This window comes from Antechinus flavipes, chromosome 5, assembly GCF_016432865.1.
Source record: "Antechinus flavipes isolate AdamAnt ecotype Samford, QLD, Australia chromosome 5, AdamAnt_v2, whole genome shotgun sequence".
In the NCBI taxonomy this organism is placed as follows: domain Eukaryota; kingdom Metazoa; phylum Chordata; class Mammalia; order Dasyuromorphia; family Dasyuridae; genus Antechinus; species Antechinus flavipes.
This window is the reverse complement of record NC_067402.1, coordinates 286,777,608-286,801,664: the sequence shown is the minus strand read 5'-3', so window position 1 is coordinate 286,801,664 and position 24,057 is coordinate 286,777,608. Positions and strand designations below refer to the sequence as shown.

Genomic DNA, 24,057 nt, shown 5'->3' with positions numbered 1-24,057 from the left:
CAATGTGAGTAAGGAAACGGGAAAATGTCATCTGTTCCCCTCCGCCCCCTACGCCCATTGGGCTCGTCCCCATGCCAACAATAGTGGATCCTGAAGGAAGACGCGCCCCTGCGGTCGCCATAGTAACGGCGTCGCGGCGTTCCAAGCCGGGCTTGCGCGCGCACGTACGCGCACACACGAAGGAATGCTGCTTTCCTTGGGGAATCGCGAGGCTCCGGCAACCGCGTGCTCGGGCGCACTACGGGGGCCGCGAAGGGCCAACAGCGGGGTCGCCTTGGGAACGTAAGAACGCACAGTAGGCCGGAGCCACGATGGACGTCCGTCTCGGCGGTCCCACCGCAATGGGGCCCCATCTCTCCACCCCAGGGCGTCCTTCTGGGTGTCGAAGGGGACGCTCTGTGGGTCGTGCAGAGCTGGGCCCGCCACACACCCGAGGGATCGCGGGCGTGAGAGGCTTGAGGCAGGGAGCCGCCCCGCTTAGGTAAAGGCACGCGCTGCCCGCCTTTCACGACAGCGCCGCGCTTTACGACTTACCCCCCACCCTCCCCGCGGCCTCGCGGAGCTTAGTAGTTTGGGCTGGGTCGGGGCCCAACCTCAGCCGCTCCATCTCCTGCCTCCGCGCCTTCGCCTCTCGCCATGGGTATACGTGTTATAGCCGACATCTCTAACGGTGGTGGGGACCGTTAGAAGGAACTGAATTCAAATTCTACGTCACTCCTCAGCTGCAAGTCCCTCAGCCTCCGTGGCCTTCCCTTGTGGGGACCCAAGGTGCCTGACACTTAATAGGCCATTGAAAAGGACTCACCAATAGGCAGTGATGTGGGCGGGGCTTTGTCTTCAGACTCAGCCCCTTGCCCCCGCACACAGTAGGTGCTTATTCAGTGTTAGTCCCCATGAGTTTGAAGCGCAGGAAGCCGGGAGGTCAAGTATGAATCCGTGCCCTAGTCCAGCAGTAGTCATTCAGTTGTACTAGGTATTGTGGGAGAGTGGGGCATGGGAATGGGCATTTATTATGCACCTACTGTATACCAGTCTGGCCAGAACACTACAGATGTCCTCCTGTTTGTGTCACTGGTGCCTTCGGAGCTCCGCCCAGGATCCCCTTCCTGCACTGATTGTCCCCGGGGCTGTGACCCTGGGCTAGGGCAGGAGGATTGGTCAGTGCCTAGGGGAAGCCCATGCTTGTTGCCCAAAGGCAGGGACCCCTTTGTTTTGCATGTGTGTATTCCTACGGGCTAGCCTGGGTCAGTACAAAGTAGGTCTGCCTGAAGAGTGAGTGAATGAGCAATGAACACAAGCAGGAGAGTAACAAGGATAGGCTTCTCTGTTGCCTGAGCCCAGATGGAACAAGTTTGTCCCAGGGCAGCCGGCCGTGCACTGCTGCCAGCTGCAGAATTGGGCCGGGGCCGCAGGTTAGCCCACTCGCTGCCATCAGGAAATACAAATCCGAGGCGATCGTGATGAAAGATGAGCAGGGTTTGCCCAAGGAGGGAGATGGAAGGGGAAGGCCCTATCATTGTGCCAGGGAGCTGATCCTTTCCTAGGGTCTCCAACTCACCTGTCAGGGAGGGCTTGGGCAGAATGGCTCCAAGGGCCTATTGGCTTTGTTCAGAAACAAGGGAAGTCTTTGCATCATGGCCTCCAACTCCTAATGGGGGGCTCCCAGTAGTGGGGTATTATCTGGTGTGGGAGCCCCCCTAGTATGGGGTTCATTGTGGTGTGGAGCTCTCTGTAGTTGGGGGACTCCCCCAACTTTCCCTACAGAAAATCTCTGTAGTGGGGAGATTTTCATTGTGAGGGGTTCCCTCTAATAGGGGCTCTCAAAGGCAGGGCCACTGGAGGGGCAGCTTGCCCAGCACCTTTTCCCACATCTGTGTGTCCAGGGTGGGCCAGTCTTGCCCCATCACAAGCTGGCTGACCACCAGGGCTTTGCCCCAAAATGACAGATTTTGAGAGCTGGCAAATACTCATCCCCAGGCCCACCCATCTGTCCTGTATGTGATAGGGTATTTGTAGCCTCTGTCAGCAGAGCAGCAGGTGGGAGCCCAGTCCCTGTTGGAAGCTGAGGCTCTCTCAGGCAGCTCTTGGCGGGGAGAAGGGCTTCTGACTACATCCTACTGTGGCCCCTGGGTCTGCTTCCTGGGGCCACTGAAACAAGTCTCATCCCTTCTCCAGTAACGGCTCCTTCAGCCCATCTTCACAGAGTGTTGGCTCAGGGCTCTTCCCTGTTCTGATTGCCTTCCTCTGAGCACAGACTGCCTCTCAGCAGGTGTCCACAATGGGTCTGGGGTCTCCATGCTGAGGGAAGCAGGAGTTCTCAGTGTATTAACCCCATCTCAGCAGGAAAGGCCCGGCTACCCTGGGATGGTGGGCATTTGGTTAGGAGGGACAATAGGCCATGATCCTGGTAGAGTGGGGTGTCAGCCTTGCTGTTGCCTTCAGCTAATTCTGGGGGCCCTGGGCAAGTGCCCACCACCCATTGGGCCTCATATAGGAATATATATACATATATATGTGGCATATATATGTGAATACACATGCACACATAGATATAGCTTCAGAACTAGAACACCAGGTAAAATGGGCATTTCTGTATACAGAGTAGAACATAACATAGAGTAGAACATGCGATTGGACCTGAAGCTGGACTTTCCCTTCTGGTTGGCTTTTTATTTACTTTATATCTAGGATAGTGATGAAACTGTCTCTAAAAATCGGTCTCTAGAAGTGCATAAAATCAACGCCTTCTTATATAAAAAAGACAAGTAAATGTATGCTCCAGTTCTCCATTTAATAAATCTCACAGGTTATTGTGAAAGCCGGCCTGCTCAAGCTCGGGTTATTTCTGGCCTTCTCTGCTGTGCATTTAAAATAAAAATGCTTCAGTAGCCCTGCTTTTCTCTCTCTTTATTTTTTTGGACAGCCCTACGGCCAGCTCTCCAGCCCCTCAATGGAAAACCCAAAAGCCAAAATCCTTGTAACACCTGCATAGTCAGAATGGATTCCCATGGTGGCCCTACCCAAGCATGTGACACTTGACACTCATCCCACAGGCCCAAGGCCTTTCCAGTACTGCATCCGCTGGTCCTGAGAAATGAAGCCACAGGATCCTGAAATGCATAATTTTCTTCAATCACCTTGTTTTGCTTGTTATTTTCATATAAATATCTTGAGTGATTTTGTGGGAATGTCGATTTTTAATTTGTGCTGCTGTGTTTCGCTACCACCCCTACCTCCTCATTCTCACTTTGTTGCCTAAGAGAAAGGGCAGAAGGCATGGGAAGGTGCTGTAATCGGGGCTGGTGCATCTCGGGGTAACGAGGGGCCTCCTGGGGTGGGGTAATGGGCACATAGCCCCTCTCAGCCTGAGAGTGGAGAGCAGACTGCCCAAATGGACCAGGGTGCTAATCCCCTAGGGTGCTCGGGAACTTGGGTGGGAGAACAATTACATCTTGGGTCTCCTTGACAGTTGATTTCTTTTCTAATCCTCTGCATCAAAAGCATGTTCTGAGAAGGGGCACACAAACTTCCCCAGCTAGACCATCCCCAGAAAAGGTTAAAAGCCACATCACCCCAAGATTTCCCAGCCCCAGACGGTCCTGCATGCCCGTATGCTCCATCAGTACCTCCACCAGGGCCAGCCCTCCCCTCTTCCCTGACCCCTTGGTACTGACCCCCGGGGCTCAGCTCCTCTACATCACTTCCTCCTCTGGCTAATGTTCTTTAGTTCATCTAGTTCCTTCTCCATGAGATGGGACTCGGCCGTGGTCTCGGCGAGCTGGAAGGAAGGTGGGACACACCGTGACGTCGGGGGCCCTCGGCACAGCTGGCCCTCCCGTCCGGAGGCAGATGAAGACATCAGAAGGAGCCCCTCCTCTCGGGGCTCCGGAAGCCAAGGGCACCCGATGGGGAATGTCTTGTTCAGCCTGAAGATGCGCAGCTGCCCCCTGAGCTCCTGAGGCCCATGTCAGGAACAAAACCTGATGCGGGCCACATGGAAGGGGCTGCTCCACAAAGGAACAATGACTAGGTCGGGGAGATTGTGGCGGGGCCAATGGACAGGCATTAGCCTTTCAGGGTACAGGGCACCTGGCCCACTCTCCCCTACCACCCAGATAGCACACCCACAGGTGGCAGGGGTCAGGTCTGTCTCCTCCAAGGCAACCCCAACTCTGAGCATCTTGACTCCAGCAAAAAGCCCAGCCCCAGTCCCTCACCACATCCAGCAGGATGCCCCGGGCCCAGCCCCTCACCATGTCCAGCAGGATCTCCACTTTGACTCGCAGGAGATTGTTCTCCTCTTCCAGCTGCTTATTCCTCTTGCGCAGTCGCTGGGCCTCCCTGCGGTCCGCGCCTCCACAGGCACCTGACTCTGGGAGAAGAGGAGCAGGATCCATGAGAGCCCCTCTCCCCATGCAGGGACCCCAGGGGGCGGCCCAGCCTTCTCACCTGCTATCCACTGGCCATTCTCAAACTTGAGGCTCTGCCCAGCCAGGTTCAAGGTTGGTGCTCCATAGTCCAGTCCCAGCTCGACCTCCCGAGTGGATCGGTCCAACTGTGGGCAACAAACAGACCAGGGGCAGCTCAGCTCTGAGCCCGAGGCCGGGCCCCTCAGGAGGGCTTGTTAAGACCCTGCCTTGCAGACATGGCAGAGTGACCCTGAAGGGCGAGTCCGAGTCTGAGCTCTGCAGTTCAGTACTTTGTGAGGCCGGCCTTGGTTTCCTCACTGAAAAGTGGGGCTAATGGTCTCTCCCTGCCTGAGAGCTGGCCTGAGTGGACAGTGCCCCACAGATGAGAGGGGCTCTGTCTCTGGGTGGCCACCTGACCCTGGGATGGGGCTCTGGGTCTCTTCAGGAGCAAGTCACTGTTTTGTCCTCACAACATGGAGCCGTGAGCAGGCCCAGAACCGTGGCTCCCACTCTCGGGGCAGGATACTGAGGTGCGCTCCTTCATCCCCAGAGTCTCAAAGTAACAGCTCCTTCTGACCATGTCAACCATGGACAGAGACTTTCCTTCCTGGGAGTCTTGCTCTGCTCATTAAAGGGTTGGGGCAGGCAGCTTGCCTCCTCTTCCCCTTCCTCCGCCCGGCCTCCATGCCCTGGCTCCCTTCCTGCCCCACTGGCTCATCAATGCTCTGCTCCTGAGGGGTGGGTGACCACTCGCCAGCAGAACAGCTCTCTGAGGGCAGCGGTCGTTCTTGTGATCTTTTGAACTGCGGGCACTGGCACGTCACATGGTTTGTTTTGTTTTTATAGCATTTACAAAATATGTGCATGGGTAATTGGGTAATTTTTCAACATTGATCCAAATTTTCCCCTCCTTCCCCCCCTCCCCTAGATGGCAAGCAGTCCCATACATGTTAAATATGTTAAAGTATATGTTAAATACAATATATGTACTCATATTCATACTGATATCTTGCTGCACAAGAAAGATCAGATCTAGAAAGGCAAAAAATAACCTGAGAAGGAAAACAAAAATGCAAGCAAACAATAACAGAGAAAGTGGAAATGCTAACATCACATGGTTTTTTAACTGAAATCTGGCCACACTGTCAGAAACTGGCATCAGAGAGATCCCAAATATAGAATTGTAAACACTGGTCACTGCTTACAATATGTTTCTCGGGGAAACCGAAATCTTGCAAATTGAATCCTATTTCAAATGCACTGCTGAGCTGGGAGGTGAAATGAAACCTAAATGGCTCCTTTGGCATGGGAGAAAAAAGGCCTTTTTTAAAAGCACCAACTGCTCTCTATGATCTTAATCCAGATTATTTTTGCTTAAGGTTGAAATTTCCTCAGAAATGCTTTCGGGGCTCCTCCACATCTTGCTCTGCCTTTCTGGGAACACAGTCTGGTCTCGGATAAATATTATGTGCCAGAGTCAGCAAGCAGTCCGTGCTCTTCACGCATTCTATCACGGGAGAGAATTGGTACAGATTTGTGCGTGTACACATGTACGGACACGTCCACACATGCAAATACAAGTGGGAGGTAAGTTCAGAGGGGCTGGCACTGGCAGCTGAGAAGCAATCAGGAAAGTCCCATGCAGGTGGTGACATTTAGCAGGGAGCCTTAGACACGCGTCTGACGCCAAGTCCCCTGTCCCAGATGAGGCCTCATGGGGGCAGTGCACGGTAGGGCCTGTGCCCACTGTGGAAGCCACTGCCATGGCCCCTCGCTCTGCTGAGAGAGCCTGATTCCTTCCTGCCTTATTGGGCTGAGACTGCAGACAAGGGGGAGCCTCCTGAGCAGCTGCCCCCGGGACCGCTAATCCACCTGTGGCCTGGGCAGGCCCCTGCAGTCGCCCTCAGCCCTCCTTTCCTGGTCCGACCTGCCTTGCTCACTCTGGTGGTCTGCATCCTGGAGTCATCAGATCATCATGGTGTTCCCATCCTGCTCTTGGGCAGGTTTTCTTAAAGCCATAGCCAGGGACCCCCATTTATTCTTTTTATGTTTGTTCTGGATAGTGCTGCTTTCCTCCATCCCAGCACATGCTCCTTGAGAACAGATCCCTGGCGCATTCAGGGCAGGGACATCACTAAGGCTCTCACCCACTTCCCTTCTGAGCTCTCTTTCCTCCAAGATCATTTCTGGGATGCCCTCAGCCCACTTCGGGGGGCGGTGATGGGCTGGGGGACTTTGTGAGACTGAAATGGATGAGCCCTCTTCTGCTCTGGCCCTGGGGATCCCAATGGGGGTGTGGGTACAGTCTGAGGATGAAGACACTGAACTGGATCCCAGGTGAATGGGACAGGGAGGAGCCTCAGAAGCAGGATCTACCAGGATCAGGTGAACGAGGCGGGCCTCCAGGCCTGAGAAGGGGCGCCAGCTCCCTTAACTCCCAGAAGAGGGAGTGCACTTATAGTCTAAGCAAGAACAAGGAATGGAAACTGCAGGGTCATATTCAATAAATCCATGTACAGGAAGAGTCCGCGCTTCAGGGATTACTGGGACCTGCTCTCTGAAAGGGCCAACAATTCAAAACTTTGGCTCACTGCCTCCCCTAACAACGAATGAAAGATATACTGCAGATAAACTTAGGATGCTCTTGATGGAGAATGCATGTGACAGGAACAAGGCAGCACAACTGTGCTATTTACAACTCTGTTTTGACAAATACCTTGTTATTGATAATGATTGCTATTTACAACTTTTTATTGCTACTTAAAGTCAAACTGAATGTGGAAGTATGCTCTATAATTTTAATTCAAACTACGGCCTGCGGGCCAGATGCAACAGCTGAGGAAGATTATCCCCCTCACCCGGGGCTATGAAGTTTCTTTATTTAAAGGCCCACAAAACAAAGTTTTTGTTTTACTCTAGTCCGGCCCTCCAACAGTCTGAGGGACAGTGAACTGGCCCCCTATTTAAAAAGTTTAAGAACCCCTGATAGGTTAACCCAGGAATATATATCACGCCACCTGGAGGTAGCTGGTGTTAATACAACACTAGCTTAAAGAGGATATAAACTCTGGCCCTCCGATTAATAAAGGAAAATTGCAAAGCAAATGTTTCTGTCTGGCCTCATGGATATTCAATTCAGATTCACACACTGGGAATTCACTGGAGCTGGACTCCCAACAGTCGGGGCCTAGAACAGGCACTTGAATGACCCAGCGGGAGAGTGAGCTCGACAATTAAAGAAAAAGAAGGTAAGCAAGAGGTGAAAGTAGTTTATCACCAGGCTAACACAAGCATTAAGATATATTAGATATAAAATGAGATATCAGCTATAAGTTGTAAGATTGATTCTTGTCCAGCTGATATCAATATAGTACACATTGAATTGGAATAGGGCAAAATCAATCAGTAGGGACAGAGGGACATTCTATATAAAAATCGTGCAAGGACCCAATGACACCTTTGCTGACTGTCAAGTGATCAATGATGGCAATTTGGCCTTCAATCGGCATGGGGAGGCAGCTTAAATTTATTGAAACAATTTGCCCTTGAAAATGCTCAAGCTGGGGCAGCTAGTTGACACTGTGGATAGAGCACGAGCCGGAAGTCAGGAGGACCTGAGTTCAAATCTGTTCTCAGACACTTAATACTTCCTAGCTGTGTGACTGACCCTGGGCAAATCACTTAACCCCAATTGCCTCAGCAAAAGAAAAAAAGAAAAGAAAAGAAAATGCTCATGTCGATTTTAAGAAAGTATCAGCTGAATTGATCAAAGATGGACAGAAGCAGCTACACCCAGAGAAAGAACACTGGGAAATGAATATAAACTGCTTGCATTTTTGTTTTTCTTCCCGGGTTATTTATACCTTTTGAATTCAATTCTCCCTGTGCAACAAGAGAACTGTTCGGTTCTGCAAACATATATTGTATCTAGGATATACTGTAACCTATTCAACATGTAAAGGACTGCTTGCCATCTGGGGGAGAGGGTGGAGGGAGGGAGGGGAAAAATCAGAACAGAAGTGAGTGCAAGGGATAATGCTGTAAAAAATTACCCTGGCATGCGTTCTATCAATAAAAAGATATTAAAATTAAAAAAAAAAAAAAAGAAAGTATCAGTTGGGGAAAACCAAAAATGGCTTTAGTAGAAATGATTCAAAGGTGTCAGAAGGTTGGGTCTTCTACTTTTTAAGCTGCAGTAATGGTTGCTGCACTAAATCGGGACAGGTCTCTCAATTTCAGAACATTTCAAATTCTCAGAGACGCTATATGTTATAATGGTGGATAATTGGGTCATATGAGGAAAAATTATACTCAAAGGTTCCACTTCATCAAAATTCAGCAGATAAACCTTCGACTTTTAAATCCAAAATGCAGGAAGGGCAGACATTGGATTTCTGAACATCTCTCTCAGAATGATAGGGAAGGTAATCTGATATTGGAACGACTATCTCATGGGCCAATTCCAGTCCAGTCAAACAATGGGAACTGCATTTTCCCTTATTCCTCCCCTCAAGCAGTGCCTGCAAACAATACCTTAAATCTGACTTATTGACAGTACAATTTATTGCACACTACCCCAAGAAGTGCTACCCTTGTTTTATCCCCACTTCCGTGTCACCCCTAATTACTGATAATATGGGAATATGTACTCTCCCCAGTGGAGTCTTGGATCCTCTTTGTGGTTTACTAGGTCTCATTTTAGGATGCTGTTCACAGTCATTGCTTGGATTTATGGCTGTGCTTGGAGTAGCAGATTCTGATTTTGGAGGAAATATGTATTCTTTGCAATATCACTCGTGACATTTAAAAAAGGAGGATAGCACAGTGAGTAATAATACCTTCCAAAGTAGGAAAAGAAAAAAAAAATTCAGGGTGGTGAAGATTTTGGAAGTACAGGAAAAGAGGCATTCTGGACCAATTTTGATAGAGAAATTTGAAGGGATAACTTACTCTAAATGATTATCAAAAATTGTTGGGAGCCATTAATTGGATAAAACTATTTGAATGTGGGAACACACGAATTGACAAAATTATTCAAAATTTTAAGAGATTCTAATCCTAATTTTAAAAAATTAAATTTTTTTTAAAGTTTGAGGATCAGCTACAAGCAATAAATGGTATTTATAGAGATGCTACTAATAAACAATTAGGCTTCTTTATATAACGACTACTAAGTGTTTTTAATACCCCATTTGAATCTACACAGCAGAATGAGTTGTATGCACTCATTACTGCACTGTATATTGTTCAAAAACCTTTTGATGTCTTTTTCAGGTAGCAAATATGCTGTTTATATGGTAAATACATAGTATAATATAGAAACAGCCTTAGCTCTGGTCCCTCTGCTGGTTAAATGAGATTCCTTTAACGTTGTTTCTATATTTAAAAGAATGGTTTATGTTTGCACAATGTTAATAAACTGAGTAGTTTTTATTTTTCAAGTGTATGGCTTTTGGCAAAGATGGGACAGTCCCCTTCCATGTCATTTTTGTCCGTGTCTGTGTGTCTGAACAGAATGTCTCTGTCGTGTTTGTTCTGTGAGCTAGATTTTGTTTTCTGAAAAGAGTTCTCAATATCCTTGATTCCCACTTTAAAGAGAGAAAAAGCCTGACTTTTTCTTGTGGACCCCAATTCTGGCCAAACTGGGGGCCACAGAAATAAAATTAACTAATTAAAATTATAGAACTGCAAAAATGATAGCAAATTCTCAAAGTTTTGAGCGAAATGATTAAGAAATTCGGCAAGTAGTCATTCCAAGAGTGGGAAAAAACCCAAACCAACAACTAGGAAAATAGCAAATCTTTTTGCTGACCCTCTTTGACTTTTAGCTTGTCTGGAATCTCCTTCTACTCCTTTGGGAAAGCAGACCAGAAGATACTGAGGGCAGGCCCTTTCTACAACCCAGATCACTCAGCATTCTCTGCTCCTGAGTCCTGATTACACATCAGTGATAAGGATTGCTCACAAGATCTATATAGCCCAAATCCCTCTGTTTGCTAACCCCTTTCATTGTAGATAAGATTAAGAAAAGAGAATGCTGAAGAACAATAGGGAAACTCAAATTCTGTCTCACTTAGAGAAATGGGGAAAGCAGCAACAGTTGTGGGGATTCAACACAACCTTACCCAAACACCTCCCCAACCCAGCTGGGGGAAAGCCTCGGGGTCAGGCCCCATGGTGAGCATTCCCTAAGCCCTGGTACTTGAAACTACCACCAAAGCGAGATCCTGGCACGTTACCCTCGCCTTCAGCGGGTTCTGTCCAACAACTGCCTGGGAAGAATCTGGGTGCCCCTGTCAGCACCCATGACAGTGTGAGGTGTGAAAGCCAGTCAGCCTCTGCATTTGGTAAGTCCACCATTCTCTATTTCAGTTACAGAAGTGTATAGCTATGTAATTTATGGCAAATTATTTTATCTCTGCCCAGTTTTCTGATTTGTAAAGAGAAATAATAATGATTGTTTTTGTGAAGATCACGTGATTTTTGTACAAAAGTGCTTAGCATAAACCAATGCTGTATGAATGTCAATTGCTTTATTGGATACCATTGCTTCATATTAGATAACTTTATATGGGTTTTTAGATGTGCCCTATGGTGCCAATGTTGAGATAAATAATTTGTGTGTGTAAATTAAACAAATTCAACTAAAGGCCTTCACCAGGACTAGAAGGATAGTGCAAAGAGGAAAGAGTCTCTTTCTCTTTCTTCCCTCTTCCCTCATTTTCTCACTACAGCAGGGATATAAGGACAAAGGGTGAGGAAGAGAGAAAAAATATACATATAATTCAGTGAAATTTGTTATTTGAGATGATAGTAAAAGCAGTTTTAAAAGAACTCTAATTCAAGCCTAAAGGGATTTGTAAATTGGGATCTATTTGCACTAACTGTATTTACAAAAGATTTAAGAGTTTAGAAACTGTAGGAAAACAGAAAAACAGTTCAATGCTACTTTAAAAACTCTAGCAACAAATACTCTGCTTTTTAAGAGTCAATCTTCTGAGGGCCCAGTCATGAAAAATTGATACTTCAACCCTTTCCTGGCTCGCAAGAGAGAAATGATTTGTGTGATTTGCTAAATAACTAAATGACAATTCAGCTTGTCTGGAAAATTTAATTAGAATTTAGGAAATCGCATAATTAAAAGTTGTCAATTTAAAAATCTTTTCTATCACAATTTTTAAAAAATTGTCTTTTTTCTCCCTAAAACAAAAGGAAAATTATTTAAGGGAACGGAAATACTCCCTGAGAACTTCCAAAGCTCAACATCTTGGGTACAGAATAAATTTAATAACTAAAAGAAGGTGGAAGGTTTATTTAGCCTTGTTAATCCTGTTTTATTATATTTCATAAATGTAATTTAGAGAATTAGATATTTTCACCATTGTGAGAAAATTAAAGCTAAGACTATTTGGCTGTTACTTAGGAAAAATCTAAAATTATTAAGTTATTTGGACTTACCATGTTTAAACCTAAAACTGATAATTACTGTGTGTGGAACAAGAGAGAGGAGCAAGAAAGTCTTATCAGTTTGCCTTCAAGTATGAAGGTATCAGGGCAGCTAGGTGGCGCAGTGGATAGTGCCCTAGCCTTGAAGTCAGGAGCACCCGAGTTCAAATGTGACCTAAGACACTTAACACTTCCTAGCTGTGTGACCCTCGGCAAGGCATATATAAAATAAGTTAAACAAAATCTGTATGTATAAGTTCTGGTAAACATTTAAAAAATAATTTATTTAGCCCTAAACTGCGATTAGTAGAATTTGCTATTAGAGATAAAATCTCTTGGGACTGTAACTGATATTCTTTTGAGTTTTGAATCTGACTGCCTGACCATTAAGTCAGTAACTCACCCCTTGAGAAAAATATCATAAACTGCTCAGAGAAATGTGATCTTGAATTGTTATAGGTGAAGTTCTGTATTTAGACAAAGAGTTGGGAGGACAACCTTGGCCTCCGTTCAAGGTGGGATCCTTCTCACTCATTTCCCCAGTTGTGTCTCCTTGAATAAGAACCCATTTGATTATTCCTGAATCCGGCTATAAGGTGTAACTGTTATAATCAGATATCAAACTGAGCTAAGGATGCTTTATCCTGTCATGTATATGCTCCCGGGCCGAGTCTTGAAGAATCAGTTTTTATAATCATACCTCTGTATTTTACTCCTGTAGCAAATTTCTATAATCAGAACACATGGGTCAATAGAAGCCACAAACACAATTCAATTACATAATGTCTTGTTTTCAATCTGAAAATATCTGGTCATTATATCTTAAATAATTTAATGAATGAGTATTTGGCCTCATCATCTATCTATTACTAGATGTTTACGTCTATATGAAATAAGGTCTTTAAAGGTTTCAAAAATAATGTAACAATTAACATGATTGATTATAAGAGCTGTTATTTTATTATTGAAATTAAAACGGAAACATCTTTAACATTTGTATGTTAAATGTGTATGTCCTGTTAAACAAATGTATTTCTTTATGTTTAAAGTTGGTCAATCTACATCAGCCTCTGTAGAACTTACAGCAGTCCTTGTGGGCTTGTCTTTCTATCTCAGATTATTTTAGCCTCTATTAATTAGATTTCTTTTTTTATTCTAGATTTTGGTCAGTTACAGCTGCACTTACTAGCTTAAAGGAGCTGAATCAACCATTAGACACTTCAATCAGTTCCAGCTTATCACTTCCTCCAAAAAAAGAATGGGACCCTGTAGGTGACTCAGCTCTATGCCCATTCTCAGCAAGAAGTAGTTTCAGAAGATGAGATATTGCCTCTGCTCCCAGAGGACTTTGGGCCCCATTATTTGGAGAGGAACTGGAATTGGTTGGTGAATGGACCCCAAATTATCCAGGGTCTGGATAGGTCCCCTGTTACAATGTATTTGGGACTTAGGATGGAACAGATTTTCACATCTCAGATATGGGATTCCATGATATTTCAGGCCCTGAAGAAATATACCGAATGGACATGCTTAAACTATATACAGATATTTCTACCTATAGATAATATTTTAAGAAATGACTCTGGAATCCAAATCATGAATGTGTCAGCAGGATATATTATCACATATTACAAATGCGTTTTAATCCAATCACTACCTATGGTTCTTATTGAACAGCCATACTATGCGATGGTGTATACTAAGATTAGTTACAATTGGAGGCCATCAGCAGGTTAAAAGAAAAAATGTTAAAAGAAAATTAGAAAACAATAGAAATAGAAAAAGGTGATTTGTTGGATTACTCATTGCTGGAATTCTAGCAGCTATGGCAATTATTACTTCACTTGCCGAAGCTACATCTCTGGACAGAATCTATTCAGACTGCCCAATTTGCAGATCAATTAGTAATAAATGTATCATAAGCTCTGAAAAACAAATTAATACAATGAGCTAAAACAAGAATTAAATTTAATGGAACAGTAATATAGTTAGGGGTTATGTAAGCAATTTGGAAACTTGATTACAACTAATGTGATTATACATTCACTTATGTATGTGTAACTCCATATAGACGGGACAATAATACCAAAAATGTGACATGGCTTCAAATAAGGAACAGAATAAATGGAGCTATAGATAATTCCAACCTCACTTTGAATATATCTCAGTTAGCTGCTTTGCCAAAAAACATGGCACAACTCGTGCCCCTGGAATTGATCCCAATAGCGTAGCAAACCAAGTATTTGAGTGGTTGAAAAAGATAAATCCTGTAAATAATCTGATATCTCTATGCTTTTGTATTTTGTTGTTCTTGCATATCATTCGTATACTCATTGGCTTAGCCTCTTGTGTTTTCCAGTATGTTTTCTCATCACTGTCAACTATGGAAACTGAAGTTCATAGACTTCATCTTCCGAATAAAAAAGGGGGAGATATAGAGGGCCAATAAAGATATTGAATAGTCCCCATACAGGAAGAGTCTGGTTCAGGTATTACTGAGACCTGCTCTCTGTAAGGGCGAACAATTCAAAGCTTTAGTTCATCACCTCCCTTAACAATGAATCAAAGACATTGATATAAATTTAAGATAATCTTGATGGAGAATGCATGTGACAGGAACAAGGCACCACGACTACACTATCTACAACTCTGTTTTGACAATTACTTTGTTACCGATACTTACTGCTATTAATAAGTCTGTTATGAGAGATATCTTGTTATCAGTAGTTACTGTCATTTATAACCCTGTTATGATAGATACCTTGTTAATGCTAGTTAAGGTCAAACTGAAATGTCGGAAGTATGGTCTATTCATATGGATATAGCACCACCAGGAGGTGGCTGATATTAATGCAACATTAGCTTAAAGAGTATATAAACTCTGGCTCTCAGATTAAGAGATGAAAAATTGCAAAGTAAATCTTTCCGCCTGGCCTCGTAGATATTCAATTCAAGTTCACACTCTCGGTTTTCACTGGAGCTGGACTCTAACAGGATAGGTTCTGGAGAACTTCCTTATGTTGGAAAAACAGAATGGGTGACCTTGGAAGGCAATAAATTAAGAGTTAGGCTTTCTGTGGCTGAAGCTTTACCATAATCTAAAATCCTCACAATAATCCTGAGAATTAAGGGCTACTATTATTCTAGAGATGAAGAAATTATGATAGAGAGAGCTTTGAGGATCTGACCAGAGTCCCACAGCTAGGCCGGATTTGAACTTGGCTCCTCCTGACCCCAGGCCTGGCGTTCTGCTGTATACACCATGGCACTATAGCCACCTCTTGCTCTCCTGTGGCCCTGAAGGCTATTTTCTGGCAATGTTGTAGAGAAATTCCAGTTTGAGAAGAGGTTGGACTATTTGACCTCAGAGATCTCTGCCAAAGATGAGATCCTATAATTTGATTGACATGATATTGGTACTTCTCTAAAGATGTAGTTTAAGTAAAATAAACAAGTTAATTTGTAGTTGCCTTGTGCTGTTGTCTTGGAGGCAGTTGGAGGCTGGGGAAGAGGCAGATGGGACACTCGATTCTGCATCTGGAGATCTGGAATCACCGACCCTACCCCTGATAAGAAGTGACTTGGGGGTAAGTCTGCTCTGCTTCCCACCCTTCACTGGCTGACATGACCATTGTCCTAACAATGCTTCCTCCTCATTCTGGTCTTTTTCTTCTCCAAACTTAATGGGTGAGAACTGATTTCACACTTCAGAACACTGAGGAATGGAGTAAGCAGGAAGAAGCCCACTGCCCAATTCCTGAACCTGTAGGGACCGACCCCCCCCCCCCTTCCAATGTTCCAGCTTGAACATGGTGTGTGCAAGAACTGGCTTGTCTTGACCAGGTAGTTTGTGACAAGAACTTTTTTTTTCTTTTTCTCCCTTGGAGGGAGAGAAAATAAATGCTTTTTAAATGAAAAAATACAACTTTCTTTTTCATCAACTATTAAGGGGTCCAAAGCACATTAAGGATTATTGGAAGCATTTCTACCAAGCAGGATTATAATTCTGCGACTGATTTTTTTCATAGGATGTATAGTGGTTCATGGGAAACCAGCCTCAAAGCCAGCAAGTTCTGTTTCTCATATATCTGGGCTCAGTAAGCTGGGCAGTTTACCTGAGGTAACCGAGACCACAGGCTGCCCACAGCATGCTGCCTGGCACCTCCACCAATGAAGTCCCAGGCTTCTGTCTCTATCCCTGCAGTGAGACTGATAAGCAAATGCATGTTATCCCCCCTGGGGGTTGGGAGTGGGCTCCAGTAATTGTCCCGGTGAAGCTGCCTACAGCTCCCACCATTTTTTGAAACACATCCTGGTCCTAGAATATGCTGTTCGTGAGATCTGCTATCATGGCGAATCTTGCTCCTATCCCCTAAAATGAGTTGGATTTTTTGAAACTGTCAAAAACCGTTAGTCCCAAGTCTGGGGAACAGAGTTCAGTGATAGAATAGGGTAAAGATACTGGTTTTATTTTCTTTTTAAAAATTATGTGACTATGCAGCAATGAGGAAAATTTTTTGATATGACAAATAGGTTCTAAAGTTAGTGCCCTTCAAAAGAGGCCTCAGCACAAGGGTCTCCTTATTAGGAGGTGGCTTCCTAAGCTCTCCTGGGCCCGCCTGGAAGCACCCTGCTCTATGCCTTTATAGTCACTCCTCCTACTCTAGTCAGGGCTCACTCACAAAGTGCAGATTGGAGAGAGAGGCTGACTTCCGAGGAGGCGTCTTCTTGGGACTGAACTTATTTCTGAAGAGAGGCATCTCCCAGTAAAGCTCCACCTCCTCCTAGAGCTGAGAAAAAAACAGTGAGAAGATAAGTGATGACTATGGGTGGCTTCTGTCATGGGGCAGGGGTCACAAGGACGCATGGCCCAGAGCCCCTGGCTGCCACTTCTCTTATCATGAGAGGCATTTTTCTCTCTTACTGACTCCTGTCCTGGTCTACAAAAGACACAAGGCTAAATGGTCTTCCCTCAATAATTATCTCTATTCCCCAACAGCAGACTCTCAGGACAGGTACGCCAACCTAGAGATGGGAACAGCTTAGCACATCGCTGCATTTTCTGAGGTACGTTTGCACATGATACAGGAAAGGGCACTGAGAAGAAGAACAGGCTTAAGTCTGTCACTTGCCTGTACTTAAAAGGCTTTCATCTTTTTTTATTCTTTTTCTTTTGCAAGGAAATTGGAGTTAAATGACTCGTCAAGGATCACACACGTGAGTGTTACATGTCTGAAGCTAGATTTGAATTCAGGTCTTCCTGACTCCAGAGCTGGTACTTTAACCACTCTGCCACCTAAGTGCTCCTGAGGCAGCCAAGGCCAGTGCAAAGGCCAGAAGGATTGAAAGTCAGAAGGCAGTTCATTTTACAGATGAGGAAATTGAAGCCCCGAAAGGTTGCCTTGCTTTACAGGGAGTGAGCAGCTGGGCTTGACATCCATAGGATCGGATATTTCCCCCACATTCAGCAGGCAAGTGGATGTAAAGCAGCCCCTGGAGCAGCCCTGCCCAACATGCCTCAGCTGGGAAGCCGGGCTCACTGTCCACGTCCCTTCCTGTCCCGGTTTCTCCAATCCATCTGTTTTAATTACCGGTAATAATACTGACTCTATTCTCTATGGTGCCCCTGGCAAATGCTACCAGGACACTTGAGTAGAAATGGACATGAGGAAGGAATTGTCCCCAACTCTGCCTGGACCCACTGAACCATAACCTTCTAACTGGGCATCAAGCTGCCAATAACCTGAGAAAAGCTTCTCAAGGTTCCGGAGGCATGGGGGGACCCAGAACTCCCACTTATGAGAATGACCTCACTTACCACTGGGTTGTCGCTATGGTCCAAACAACCTCAAAGGCCCCTCTACAGCCTGTGCCATCAGTGACCGCAGTGTGTTGTGTGTCACTGATCAGCACATCTAGAACCCTTCCTCCCGGGCCTACAACATGCAAGGAGGGCCCTGTGCTGGGCAGGGACAGAAAGGCAATGGAAGCCCTGACCAGATAGATGGAGGGACCCCCTGGAGAAGGCAGGGGAGGTCATGGGAACCCTTCTGGAGGAGATCATCCCAGCTTTACACCTCGAGGGACCTCAGAAAGCATCAAGTCCAAGTTAGAGATGAGGAAACTGAGGCTCAGCCTCAGGAAGGGGCTAAGGGAGGATTCAGATCCCAAGTGTTGCTCTCGCCACTCACTGGGGCTCTCTGAAGTGGCTCCTGGGGCCAGAAAACCCGTGCTCCTAACCCCAAGGAAGGCTGTGGTGGAGAGAGACGGGAGAGCCCTCCTCCAGCTGAAGGCACCAATAAGTCTGTTATCAAGCAGCCCTGAGCTAAACCAAGTATTCAGCAAGCGCTTGCTCTGCTCCTAACACCGGGAACCCCCATCCACGCAGGCGGGCTTCCAGAAGCGCCCCTTCTACGGAGGGGAGACAGCACAGATGCCTACAACACTATATAGAGCCTAAGGCTAGGCACCGCGGGAAATGCTATAACAACTTCGGGAGGCAGCTGATATTATTCCCATGTTACAGACAAGGAAACTGAGGCAGGGGAAAGTGACTTGCCCAGCGTTACTCAGCTCGGGAGTGTTGGAGGCTGAATTTGAACTCAGATCTCTCCGACTCCAGAACCACCGCTCTACCCACTTCATATATACAACCCAGCCGGTCATTTAGAATGCAAGTACTAAGCACTTGTTATTGTGGGTGTTGGGGGTGCCCAGCCAAGAACAACCCTGCTCTTAAAGAACTGACTGCTGGGAAGAAGGAAAGACTCCCTTACCTGTGATGTTCTGCTGGTGCCCTTTGGGCCCCAAATCCAGCAGACCAATAGCCCACCGGCTGCGCTTGCGCGCCCCCCCCTCGGGTTCTACCACTTTCTGGGAGCAGGGAGGGAAGGGCCGATTGCTGGAAAAGTGAAAGTTTGTCGGAGAGACGACGTATATCTTCGAACTGCCGTCGGATTCTTCCAACATGGGAACACAACTAGGAGGTCAACTCGGATAAGCTCCCCGATATAAACAGGAAAACGAGAAAATGTCATCTGTTCCCCTCTGCCCCCTACGCCCATTGGGCTCGTCCCCATGCCAACAATAGTGGATCCTGAAGGAAGACGCGCCCCTGCGGTCGCCATAGTAACGGCGTCGCGGCGTTCCAAGCCGGGCTTGCGCGCGCACGTGCGTGCACACACGAAGGAATGCTGCTTTCCTTGGGGAATCGCGAGGCTCCGGCAGCCGCGTGCTCGGGCGCACTACGGGGGCCGCGAAGGGCCAACAGCGGGGTCGCCTTGGGAACGTAAGAACGCACAGTAGGCCGGAGCCATGATGGACGTCCGTCTCGGCGGTCCCACCGCAATGGGGCCCCATCTCTCCACCCCAGGGCGTCCTTCTGGGTGTCGAAGGGGACGCTCTGTGGGTCGTGCAGAGCTGGGCCCGCCACACACCCGAGGGATCCCCGGCGTGAGAGGCTTGAGGCAGGGAGCCGCCCCGCTTAGGTAAAGGCACGCGCTGCCCGCCTTTCACGACAGCGCCGCGCTTTACGATCATCTCCCCTCCCCGACTTCTTTTCCTCCATTTTATGGCGCGTGGACCTGCGGCCTGGGGGAGCTTAGTAGTCTGGGCTGGGTCAGGGCCCAACCTCAGCCGCTCCATCTCCTGCCTCCGCGCCTTCGCCCCCATGGCGAGAACGTCATGGGCCCACGCATTATATCCGGCCTCTCGGTGGCGCGGAGCCCCCAGGAGGAACTGAATTCAAATCCTACGCCACTCCTTAGCTGCAAGTCCCTCGTCCTCACTGGCCTTCCGTTATGGGCACCCAAGGTGCCTGACACTCAGTAGGCGCTCAATACATGCTTATTCCCCCCGGAGAGGGGCTCACAGTAGGCCCTTTATAAGGACTCACTGACCAATAGGCAGTGATGTGGCTGGGGCTTTGTCTCCAGCCTCAGCTCCTTGCCCTGCACACAGTAGCTGCTTCCTCAGTGTTAGTTGCCTGGGGTTTGAAGGTGCACAAAGTCTGGAGCTCAAGTGAGAATACGTGTCCAGGAGTAGTCAGTCTGGCTTGGGGAACTAGAGATTGTGGGGGAGAAGGGCATGGGAATGGGCATTTATTATGCACTTACTGTATACCAGTCTGGCCTTTGGAGCTCCCCTTCCTGCACTGATTGTCCCCCCGGGGCTGTGACCCTGGGCTAGGGCAGGAGGACTAGTCAGTGCCAGTCTAGGGGAAGCCCATGCTTGTTGACAAAGGCAGGAACCCTTCCTTTTGCATGTCTGTATTCCTACAGGCTAGCCTGGGTCAGCACAAAGTAGGTCTGCCTGTAGAATGAATGAATGAGCAATGAACACAAGCAGGAGAGTAACAAGGATAGGCTTCTCTGTTGCCTGAGCCCAGATGGAACAAGTTTGCTCCTGGGCAGCCGGCCGTGCGCTGCTGCCAGCTGCAGAATTGGGCCGGGGCCGCAGGTTAGCCCACTCGCTGCCGTCAGGAAACACAAATCTGAAGTGACCGTGATGAAAGATGAGCAGGAGACAGCCAAGGAGTGATGGAGAATGGTAGAAAGAGCAGGGCCCCCTCTGCTGCTCCTGAGAAATGAAGCCACTGCATCCTGACATGCCCAGTTTTCTTAAATCACCTTGTTTTGTTTATTTTCATATAAATATGATGAGAGTGATTTTATGGGATTGTCAATTTTTAATTTGTGCTGTTGTTTCAGTACCATCCCTACCTCCTCATTCTCAGTTTATTGCATGACAAAAATCAGGAAGCGTGGGGAGGTGCCGTGATCAGGGCTGGTGCATCTCCGGGTACCAATGGTCCCTTGGGGGGGTGGTCTGCAGGTGGCCAATGGACAGATTCTCCCAGCCTGAGAATGGAGAGCAGACTGCCTGTCTGGATCAGGGGGCTCGGGAACTTGGGTGGGAGAACAATTACATCTTGGATCCCCCTGACCATTGATTTCTTTTCTACTCCTCTGCATCAAAAGCATGATTCTGAGAAGGGCTGCACAGACTTCCCCAGGTAGACCATTCCCAGAAAAGGTTAAAAGCCTTGCTCTATACGATCTGTTCCAATTGCTCCATTTCACAGATGACGAAAGTAAAGCTGTAGGAGCTGATGTAATTTCTCTCGGGTCCCCCAGTGATAAATAGCCTAGCAGGGAATTCAGATTTACTTCCGACTCCAAATCCAATTGTTTTCTGCAAAGGAAGCCTCACTGCGTTAGAGCCAGGGGCTGGGGAGGGGACAAGTAATCATTCTCATGTCTCGCTGCTTGTCACCTGCCACCTTTTTCAGATTTTCTGAACTTGAAGGAATCTTAGCCATCTTCTGGCCTCACGTTCCCGTTAAACAGATTAGAAGACAGAGGCTCGGGGCTAGAGGGGCTTGTCTAGGGCCGCCAAGTCGGCTCTGGGCCCCAAGTCTGTGCCTCCTGGCTCTTTTCCCAGGTGGAGGAACAAACAGCACCTCGTGCTGGGCTCTCCCGAGCGAGTCCCCGTATCTGTCGGTGGACGTCCCCTGTGCGTGAAGCCGCAGAACCTCGACTCCCCACAACTGACCCCGGCCTGAGAGGGGAGACCCATCGCCAGGTCAGTCCGATGGGAGGCTGGCCCAGGCTGGGGCCCCTCTGAGGATCAGCGGGCGCCCAGCGCAGAGGAGGCACTCTTAGCTGCCGAGGCTGGCGGTGATTTCTCAGGGCGCCTGGCGCCTCAGCCCCTGGGCAGGGGGGCATTTCTGCAGAGGCCTTGCCCCCAGGCCTCCGGCTGCGCCAGGGGTGACATGCGGGCCCAGAGCCCTGCTCGGGTGCGCGTTCCCACCTGCTTTCCCCGGGTGGCCCACCTCCCCTGTGCCTCCCGTCTGCGGATGGGGGTGGGGCTCTGGCTGTTCCATCTTCACGGAGACTTTGTGCCTGACGTGCAGGATCAAAGATGCCGCTCCCCAGCGGAGTGATGGAGACCATCAACTTCAATGCCATCCCCATGATCCCGCTGGACGATCACCTGTCGACGTCGTCCATGGAGAGGCAGAAGCTGCATGAGGAACAGAAGGCTTACATGAAGCAGAACCCGCCCCGTATCTTCCAGTGGCGTCGCCAGCCAGACCCCACACCTGGGCCCTCCTCCCCCTCCGAGCTTCTTGGAATGGGAAGGAACCAGGGACTGGCGGCCCAGGTGGTGGGCACATGCTCAGCCTGGGGAGGCGGGGGTCGCCACCTCCTGAGAACCGCTCCCCTGCCCATCTCATGAGATGGGGGCCCTGCCAGTGTTACCCCCCCCCCACTGCCCCTCCTCGCATGCTGAGCTTGGGGCTGCCATGGCGCCCCTGGGGACCCCTGGCTGGCAGCCCTCCCTTGGCTTTCTCCAGTCAGACTGGACCCTGCTTCTCTGCTTTGTTCTCTGCGGAGGTGGCAGAGGGCAGGGGAGGGTGAGGCTCCCTCGGGATGGCCTGAGCTGGGGACAGGCAGGGGGAGGGCCTGTTTCCTCATCTGCAGAATGAGGCGGGGGCATTAGGCTGAGGGGGCCAGCTCTGTCCGGTGCCAAGAGGCTCTTTAACAGCCGTGTGTCAGTGTGCTTCGTGGGCTCCGTGGGCAAGGTGAACAAAAAGATCGCCCAGATAGACCTGAAGACGCGACTCCACAAAACCAGCATTCACAGCAAGATCCTGGTGAGGGCAGGGCCCGGCGGGGGGTGGGGGGGGCAGGTTGGAGGGGGCAGCTTGTGAGAGCCTCCCTTTGGAGTAGCCGTGCCCTTCGGGCCTCAGGGCCAGCATGGCCTCCTAGCAAGTTCTCCCTCTGACATGCAGGCCATGCGACCCCACTGGTTGCCCAAACCTCGGGGGGTTCTGAGCAGTCCTTGAATAAGATGAGTTGTAGAAGATTCGTCCCCGTGGAGGGACTTTGTTCCGCTTGGAGTTCCCTGTGGCTGCTGGAGTCTCAGTGTGCCGGGTCTCAGTGATGAGCCCTTCCGATCTCGGCTGGGTGGACCTCAGGTGGCAGAGCGAGGCTCCCGCAGACCTGGGCCGAGCTGCGGTCCAAGGAGCGGGCGAGACGCCCGTGCGGGGAGGCAGAGGAGGGAAGGGTTCAGTGAGGAAGGGGGTCTTTAACGGTTGGTAACAGGCGAGAGTCGTCCTTGCCCTTCCCCTTCCCCCCCGTGGGCACGTGCGCTGGGGGCAGGGGGCAGGGGGCAGGCTCATCAGTCGCGTCCCTTGGCTCTCTCCTGGGAAAGGGCCTCGGGAGGATGCTCGAGAGGGCTCGATGTTGGCCAAGGCCGGCGGTGCTGCCGGCTCCTGGTTCCTTGTACTCATTGTACCGTCCCCTTCCTGCATAAGTAAATCTGCTGACTGATGAAAGGGAAGAGAGGGGCCTGATCGGACTGAGGAGGGGCCCAACGTGGAGGCCGCCCTGGAGCACAGAGCGGAGGGCAGGGGCAGGGATCAGCTGCTCAGAGGGCGGCCCAGAAGGCATTGACCATTCGCTTCTGTGTGGAAGCTTTTCAGTTTCAAGTAATCCGAGTGATCTATTTTATCTTTTAAAAATGCCCGTCTCTTCATTGATTAGGAATATATCCCTTAGGTCTATAAAGACTGAAGGTGGATCGCAGCATGATATTTTCACCTTTGTTGTTTGTGGGGGTTTTTTCCCTTTCTCTTTTCCCTCCTTTTGATCTGATTTTCCTTGCACAGCATGGTCAATGTGGGAATGTGTTTAGAAGAATTGTGTCTATTTAAACTATTGGATTGCTTGCTGTCTGGAAGGAGGGGGTGGGGGAGAGAGGGAAGGAGAAACATTTGGAACACAAGGTTTTGCAAGGGTGAATGTTGAAAACTATCATTGTATGTGTTTTGAAAAATAAAACTATTATTTAAAAAATAAAATTTTAAAAAATTAAAAAATACATTTCTTATAGCTGTAAAAGGTAGATGATCAGTTTTTTTTGGGGGGGGTGTTTAGTAGTAAGGTGTGTTGGGGAGTGTGGTAAATGTGTTGGTCTAAGCCTAATTTCTGCTAAACTGCTTTCCAATTTTCCCAGAAATTTGTTTGTTTATTATACATTTTTTTTTTTTTTTTGCTAAGGCAGTTGGAATTAAGTGACTTGCCCAAGATCACACAGCTAGGAAGTGTTAAGTGTCTGAGACCAGATTTGATCAATCCTCTTGATATCAGGGCTGGTACTCTATCCGCTGCACCAACTAGCTACCCCAATATTTTTC

General features: G+C 48.1%; 2 protein-coding genes and 1 long non-coding RNA gene across 4 annotated transcripts in view; 2 read left to right on the top strand and 1 right to left on the bottom strand.

The window, feature by feature from the left end:
- The first annotated feature begins 79 nt into the window (after nucleotides 1–79).
- On the top strand, nucleotides 80–3,188 carry LOC127538282 (uncharacterized). The gene is made up of 2 exons (XR_007947713.1): nucleotides 80–481; nucleotides 2,924–3,188. It is a non-coding gene; the product is annotated as an uncharacterized LOC127538282 (long non-coding RNA).
- On the bottom strand, nucleotides 2,773–18,723 carry LOC127538281 (protein chibby homolog 1-like). 2 transcript variants are annotated; one of them, XM_051961977.1, is made up of 6 exons: nucleotides 18,632–18,723; nucleotides 16,538–16,645; nucleotides 4,450–4,555; nucleotides 4,254–4,372; nucleotides 3,675–3,778; nucleotides 2,773–3,255 (listed from the first exon to the last, which is right to left on the bottom strand). In XM_051961977.1, exons 2-5 carry the CDS (start codon nucleotides 16,613–16,615, stop codon nucleotides 3,698–3,700), a joined length of 384 nt encoding a protein of 127 aa, XP_051817937.1. In that variant the 5' UTR covers nucleotides 16,616–16,645; nucleotides 18,632–18,723; the 3' UTR covers nucleotides 2,773–3,255; nucleotides 3,675–3,697. The 2 variants fall into 2 exon arrangements, with proteins under 2 accessions (XP_051817937.1, XP_051817936.1); XM_051961976.1 differs by having other exon boundaries at nucleotides 2,773–3,110; nucleotides 18,632–18,721.
- A 632-nt stretch (nucleotides 18,724–19,355) lies between these two features.
- Nucleotides 19,356–24,057, top strand: part of FAM227A (family with sequence similarity 227 member A) — a 30,398-nt gene continuing 25,696 nt past the window's right edge. Inside the window, exons 1-5 of the mRNA XM_051961968.1 lie at nucleotides 19,356–19,874; nucleotides 20,834–20,868; nucleotides 21,297–21,437; nucleotides 21,769–21,921; nucleotides 22,415–22,512. Of these exons, the coding sequence (XP_051817928.1) occupies nucleotides 21,777–21,921; nucleotides 22,415–22,512 (243 nt within the window). The 5' untranslated portion in view covers nucleotides 19,356–19,874; nucleotides 20,834–20,868; nucleotides 21,297–21,437; nucleotides 21,769–21,776. The remainder of the gene's footprint in view (nucleotides 19,875–20,833; nucleotides 20,869–21,296; nucleotides 21,438–21,768; nucleotides 21,922–22,414; nucleotides 22,513–24,057) is intronic.